At 41.2% G+C, this 7,515-nt stretch overlaps 1 protein-coding gene across 1 annotated transcript; it reads left to right on the forward strand.

Annotated features, from left to right (window-relative positions):
* The first annotated feature begins 3,539 nt into the window (after positions 1-3,539).
* Positions 3,540-6,620, forward strand: LOC145439462 (uncharacterized). The gene is made up of 5 exons (XM_080316948.1): positions 3,540-3,632; positions 4,289-4,375; positions 4,657-4,880; positions 5,191-5,241; positions 6,398-6,620. The coding sequence occupies exons 1-5, from the start codon at positions 3,541-3,543 to the stop codon at positions 6,532-6,534; spliced, it is 591 nt and encodes a 196-aa protein (XP_080173074.1). The 5' UTR covers position 3,540; the 3' UTR covers positions 6,535-6,620.
* Positions 6,621-7,515: the final 895 nt, after the last annotated feature.

A 7,515-nucleotide genomic window follows, 5' to 3' on the forward strand; every position in this document is an offset into this window, starting at 1 on the left:
ATTACGCATTATACGGTATGCGTTTCAAATTGCTACGTGATACGTTTCCAAATCCATAATTCGTAAAACAAGTCAATTAGTGCTCGTGATTACTATATGACTCATCATATCTATCACCCATAAAGGATTATCGGTCATGCCAAAAAAAGAAAACCGAAAACTGAAATTCAAAGAAGGTTTAGATTTATAATTTAGAACACTAAATATTGGGATACTGGAGTAGAGAATCTACAGTCATTCTAATCTAATTTGTGAAATGCTCCTATGTTTTAATTTTAATTCTAATCTAATTTCTAGTTTTCCTGAAAATGCAACAATGCTGTGCAGTCATTTGCTACTCTCATGCTTATGAGAATGAACTCCGATTTGACATGCACTAAACTTCATGAAATTTCCAAGTTTTCGGGAATTCAGTAGTTCAAAGTCTAAACTAATGTAATTTGGAAAAACATGTGTAGCTAATTATAATTAGGCTATATTACAATTAGGAAAAATCTGTGTAGCCTAATTCTACTTCTAGTCTAATTTGGAATAAAATAGCCATCATTCTAATTATAATCTCATTTAGAAAAGCTGGAAATTTTCTATTAGACCAAGTCTACTTGGGAGATTTTTGCTAGATTCAAATATTTGGGCAAAGACCCTAGTTTGACAAACATGTTGGGAAAAAAAGATATAGAATGATGTTGCTGCTATGATTGTAAGGAGGTCATTTGGGATCCGTTTACGTCAAGTTGCTTTTCAATGTACAGGAGAGAAGATTAATGAATGACTGCAGATTACGGTTCGATGAACACGGAGGTGATGATCCTTGTGTGAGGTATGCCTTTTGACTGGTTGCAGACGCTGGATGTAACTTCGCCATAGTATTGCCTTGTACGTCACGACTGTCAAACGATATCCATATCACTTTTCCTAACATTTACACTCGCTATTTTGATACATATATAGTAAGCCTGCTGCGGTGTTCTGCTTTACAATTAGAAACTTTCATACGCAAGGTATGTCTCAAGAAATCAGTGATGGCACAGAACTCCACAAGGACTCTCTACGTTTCGAAGTTCACAGTGGCCAATTTACCATGAGTAATGAGTAGCCTGTATGTCGTCAAGATTGGTCATGACGACTCTCGGCTGAGATGCGGCCCTATGCTATATATGTAATCGAAACATGGCCATGAATTGCAAAGGTTTACCAGAACACCAATGAATTAGGCTTACTATAAAGAATCCGTGTCAAAGGGTGTACGAGTTTTAGTAAGCGTTGTAAGGGTGTAGCCTACCACGACGTAAAAGGTTGAAGAGCACTGCTCTATAAGATTGAGACGGTGATGGGAATATGTTCACAATATAATGTGACGAACTTCAACTGAGCCACACACCCAAATGTCTATCTTAGTTCCGTGTGCAACAAGTTATTACGAATTGCATTGTTCCACGCACAATCACATTTCCATGTGTGCAATGACGATATGCTGTATCCCACTGACTGAGAATTCGAGGAATCATCTCATTATATTGATATCGTTTACGAAATACGTCGAATCGCGTTTGTCAGGAAGCTCCCTCTACGAATCATCAGATCTGATGCTTTGACGCAAACAAGGAAAAGTTAACTCTCTAACAAACTACTATAGGATTTGGGCAACATCTCATTTTCACGACAATCACAAAACCGACGACAACTGTAATCGCATCAGGATCAGGACTTTTCAATTTCCATCACACATAACGGACTAACAACAGCTGATCCAACGGGCCCAGATACCATATAGGCCTATCCACTTCAACCATCAGTCCTTTGCTGATGTTGAATTCATTTTTATGCAGTGGCTGCTCGTCCCATATGTCTACTGGCATTGGCCGCCTGTAATTCTGTGATCTAACAATGATATCATTAAGTTATTATTTACAGACTGTGCGTCATTCAAGATGGAGCGAGATTGTGACAAAAATCACAAATGGGTAAAATCACGAACAAAGATGGAGGAGATACGTGTCGCCGGTATAGTGCTGGACTGGAGAGGATCCTGGGACGTGAGAAGCGCGGATGAACTGATCAAATCTATGGACATGACAGTCCCAGACCTCCGGAAAATCGCAGCTATTGTATGCGAGGGAGGTTTCCATGAATGGATCATGTGGAGCAAGTCGACTTACCGCATTGCTCGAAGGCCGCGTTATAGACGATGAATTGCCCGAAAGGGTGACGAAGCCCCAAAGGCTCCGAGGTGAACTATGGGTTAAGCTTTTCCCATGCTCTTGCAAAACGAAAGCGAATAAGGCATGCTTAGGACTATAGTCATTTACATCTGTGTTAAGAGGGCCTGTGACCGAGCTAGCACAGCACTGTATACTGCACTAGGCCTTTATAAGCAATAAACCTTCGAAATAGAAGTAACGCCGGAATTTCTACTCAAGTAGAAGTAAGAGCGGTGGTTCACAAGTAAGCAAGTAAGTAGATATTCTACGCCTATTTTTGCCTACAAAACTGAAAACTTTCAAGTAGAAGTAGAAATAGTCTAAAATCATAACTACTTAAAAAGTAGTTTGAGTAGGCAGAATCTACTTCAAAAGTAGAAGTACTTCGTTACTGACCACCTCTGCTCGTAGTCCATTTGACTTCAGCAATCCATTCTGCCAAAGTCGCTCACAATGAAGCGCGATGAGTTCGCTTCATTTATGAGTTCAAGGTTGTTTCATTCAACATGCATCATGAAATATCCGCCATTTGCTTGGGGTACACTACTGGTACACGGTCGAGCGAGGACAGCCAGGTGTTGGAGATGGAGACCAATTTTGTTGCCAATTTTTGTTGCCAATTTCGAAGGGAGAATAAGATCAAAACGCCTTTTTTAGAACAAGGAAAATGCTACACCCCACATTTCGCGTCTCCGGCATATCGTTTGCTCAGCCACTGTTATAGAAGGGCATGTGAGGTTTGGTGTTTATTGCGGAAGCAAAATTGGTGAGGATAAATTATAGACATCTGGGCGAGGTATGAAGACAGGCGGGAAAGTACAACCGATCTTGACTCGTTCGGCACTATACATTGTCCTGTAGCATTTTGCGTAAAACTAGAAACTAGAGATATTATATTTAAAATGAGATCACGTAGAAACATTCGGGATGCCGTTCTAAATTAGAATTATGTAGACCTATAGTTGTCCATGTCTGCCTTTATGCTGGACAGCCGGTTATTTCCTCAATTAGATCGTGACCTCTCACGCCAGGAAGGAATCAAACGCGAAGAATAACTGAGCCAACATCCGGACCTCATTTCCAGACTCGTATAGACGGGACAGGAAAGTCAGTCATCCCACGCTTCTGGTTTCGACAACTTAAAGCTATCGGCGCGCTCACAAAAGGCTTTGCGCGATAGAGAATTCCGTTATATGTTCTTGCGTTGACGTTTACAAACTATAGCAACCTAAATGGTTGAAGGTGCAGTAGCTACTGATTTTGACTATAGCTCTAGTTCTATAATTCGCATTTTTACCATTCAGTAGTTTGTACTAGTCTTCTTTTCGTATTTTATCAGATGAATATAAAACTATTCTTGCTGTTGGCAATTTGCGTCGGGCTTTCCCTTTCGAGCAGGTATTATCGCGGACGCAAGAGATCGGGAAGCAGGTGCTTTTATATCGTTTTTTTCGTCTCTTCCAAACTAAACTATACAGCTTACAAGTTACGCCGCAGGACGCCGCGACTATAGGACCGTGAATATAATGATATGCTGTATTGAGTGTAGGGTTTGGTAGGATTAGGGATTGCATACGTCCTCTTTTTTGATATTTTTGAAAGTGTCCTCGGCGGACGCCCAAATGCCTTATTTTTTGAAAATGTTTACTAAATGTAAGCCAAAATTCAAGTTGGATATAGGAAATAAGTACTCAAATAACGGCCCGGTGTGTCTTTCGGGAGTTAAGCTAGAAAGTTTACCTTTTTTTAGTCAACCAACTACAGTCTCGAAATAGATTTACCTTAGTAGAGTCAGGTACTGAGTGATTCGTTTCCGAATATGGAGCATTATAGGCGCCGTTTCCGAATGGAGTATTAGATGTCAAGTAATCTAGTATCTGTTATTCTGGCACCATCAGAGTGTGGGTGGTGATACTGCATATATGCGTATTGTTACAGTTCAAAATGTATTTTGAAATCAAACCAGTTCTTCATGACATAAAGATCATCTGGTGTTTTTTCGACTATATTTGCACTTTGCGATGATGCTGTGGCCAGAATCACTGCACCCAGCCTTACTAACGATAACGACACGCGTGTATGTTCAGACGTTATGTGCGACGCAGGGCAGTGGGCGGCGGTTGGCGAACACACCAGAGAAGAAGGACGATCGCTTATTGCCGGAGACGCTACTCGTGAGTGGAGAATTATTTTACAAGTCTCGCGTTTCTGTTGGATCGTTCCCTGACCTCTACGACTAATGGTGGTCACTGGTCAGTGGTTACTAATACTTTTCGAAGTACTTCCAGAAGATTTTGCCTACTTGCTACTTCGATCCTCAAGCGGCTATGAAATTAGACTACCTCTGCTTGACAGTTTTCAACTTTACTTCACCAAAATTAACTTGTAAATCGCTACTTCCACTTGATTACCTGTGATGTATTCACAACATGCGTGCAAATTTCCGGATTTTAAGAACGAGGAAATCGACCAAATCGCCGAACAAGACCTCGACCACGAGTCTGCCACCGGCCACGACCTCTACGGCGCGATCGACCACGGTCTCCTCTACAGTAGCGACCACAACCGTCGCCTCGACCACAGCATCCACCACAGCATCGACCACGGCATCTACCACTTCTTCGACCACGGCCTCCACAACAACAGCATCGACCACAGAGCCTACACCGGCGCCTCCAGGTAACGAAGAGCCGGCAAAAATTCCGCAACTAATACCTAGTGTGTGGAGGAAGTTTCATTGAATTGAATTGCGCTGTTTACTGCCGTTCCCAACTCTGTGAACTTGTCATTATTACGCCACAACGACAAAAATCTTTATTTATTTCGAATTTGGTTAACCTCATTTACTGACGTTCGCTTCTGATGAGAGTCAGTCGAAATGCTTCGAGTGGAATATATTTGGCAATATTAACGCATTGTTTTCTGCAATATACGATCCTTACGGACGCTCGCCGCATTGGTAGTTTGTACAATTCTGATTTTCATTCAGCATCGACCACCAGCAAGGCAACGACCACAGAGCCGACCCCGCCAGCGCCAGGTAAAAAATTGCCCGCGGTTCTTGATTAGCGCGTCACAGCCAAGTCGAAGTTTTAAATGAACGTCAGCTCTCAAAATGAATACGCCGCATTCATTTCCATCACTTATCCTTTTTATGTTAACTTCTGTTACTTGATTATCATCCAGCATGCACGCGTCTTTTTACGACCTCTAGATGCCCAGTCGAGTGTCTGATTTTAAAGGGCCACTGTACTCTAAAAATGATTTGGTCTCAAATTGAAGGGCAAATCGAAATAAAAATTTTGGCCGCACCCGATTTCTTCAAAACGCCACCGTAATGGAGCTGCAATTTATTGAAATTTCGATAGCAACTTCACGCTCGAGCAGTCACGCAGAGATCGAACTTTCTATAGTTGTCAACCGATATTATGAAGGAAATATGTCGTACACGCCCTATGCACAAAAAAATAGAATAGACTAGGCCCGGTTTTGACATAAATCTCCTGACTGAACATCTTCCGTTAAACGCAGTATCTAAACCACCTTGGCGTGTACGTCATATTTCCTTCACAACATCGGCTGACGACGATATAAAGTTCGATCTCTGCGTGACTGCTGCCCCTTTAAGGACTTTCAAGTCGTCTCGAGACCTTCCTGTCTTTTCATTGCGTGTCAATCTTACGGTGTTTTGGTGAAAATATTAATATTATGGAGTGTCTGACCGAGACGGTCATCTGCATTGAATTCTTCTCACTGCGGTAGTTCAAATCTATGTTAATTCGACCAAGTATTTTTATGATTCATGATGACTCGACCACACTTGCGATGAAGTTTTCGTGACAAGTTTCCGCGAATCAACCAATATCCGGGTATGTCAATTTTCCGGTTGTTAGTCAACGAGGAAATTGATTACAAACTTCTGGCTTAGTGAATGGTATTGCTGTGCGTTGAAGGATGAGATATTTTCATCACTAGTCTTTTTATGCTTCATTATATTACCTTTTCATTCAGTGTGCATGTCTCTTTACATAGCCTAGGCCCGGGTGTGTGTCTGATTTCAGAGACTACTCCAAGTCGTTTCGACACCTTCCTAGTTCCTACCTTTTCTTTGTATCGCAGTCTTGTGGTGATGTGAAATGTTGAAATGTTAGCAATAAACTCCCCTAATTTCGATGACATTGAATATACCTACGCAGTCGGAGACGAAAATGGCAATGATCTCGATATCGTGGAGCAAATACTCGAGAGGTTGGATGAAGACACAGATGTTGATCGAGTCAACGATGACGCCACATTCATCGAGGAGCTGAGAGACGTCCTGGATTTTGAATAAGATTCCCGTCTTAAAGGAATGAATCTTCTCAGTATTTTCAGAATCTCAAGATAGGCCGACCTTTAAAAATACACTTCGAAATATGTGTTAGAGTAAAGTTATAGTAAATTATAGTCAATTATTAAAAAGGTATATTAAAGTTCTGTACCCCAAAAAGTCTCTTCGAAGTTATACCAACTGACAGCTGGTTAGGGAATGCAAATGAATGGAGCGATGGTGTTGGGATCAAGTTACTACCTTCGAGTCATTGCACATTTTGACTCGAGTCAAGTCAAGTCAAGTCAATCGATTTTCCACGGTGACTCAAGTCAAGTCAAGTCAGTATACTTTTGGAAGTGACTCGAGTTAAGTCAAGTCACAATTCGAGTCAAGCTGCCTATCCGAAGTTTGAGGCATCATTGCATTTTGCTAGATGTCTGAAATTCAGATTTAGTGGTCATTGATTTTTAACCGATGAACGAATATAGAAGGCGCATAATCGCTCACATATACGCAGACCTGCTACGTAAGTAATTGTATAGCCTCAGTTTATAGTTACCAGCCAAAATAGAGAATAGAGAAAGGATTGATAAGATGCAATACATTAACCATTTACAAATTGATGTGATACAATTCGAGCCTATATGGCAATGGTTGAGCCGTTCTCGACTATATACACTGTAAACGAAATAAGTGTAGTTTCGGGGTATAACACCCCTTTCAACCACGTGAAGGGGTGTATTTGCAGTCGATACACGTTCTGGGTGTAACTTTTTGCAATTTCACCTTAAAATACCAGGTGATAATTTTAAGAGCAAATATCAGATGATAAGTTTAAGGGCAAATATCACTTGATAATTTTAAGAGCAAATATCAGGTGATAAGTTTAAGTGCAAATATCAGGTGATAATTTTAAGAATACACCCATAAACGCAGAAGGATCGCAACGGGTGTAGGGCCACCCCTCCGGGGTGTTTATTATCGCCTGTCTCGAGTGGGTGT

This window comes from Botryllus schlosseri, chromosome 5, assembly GCF_051294905.1.
Source record: "Botryllus schlosseri isolate E-star chromosome 5, Bs_hap1, whole genome shotgun sequence".
Lineage (NCBI taxonomy): Eukaryota > Metazoa > Chordata > Ascidiacea > Stolidobranchia > Styelidae > Botryllus > Botryllus schlosseri.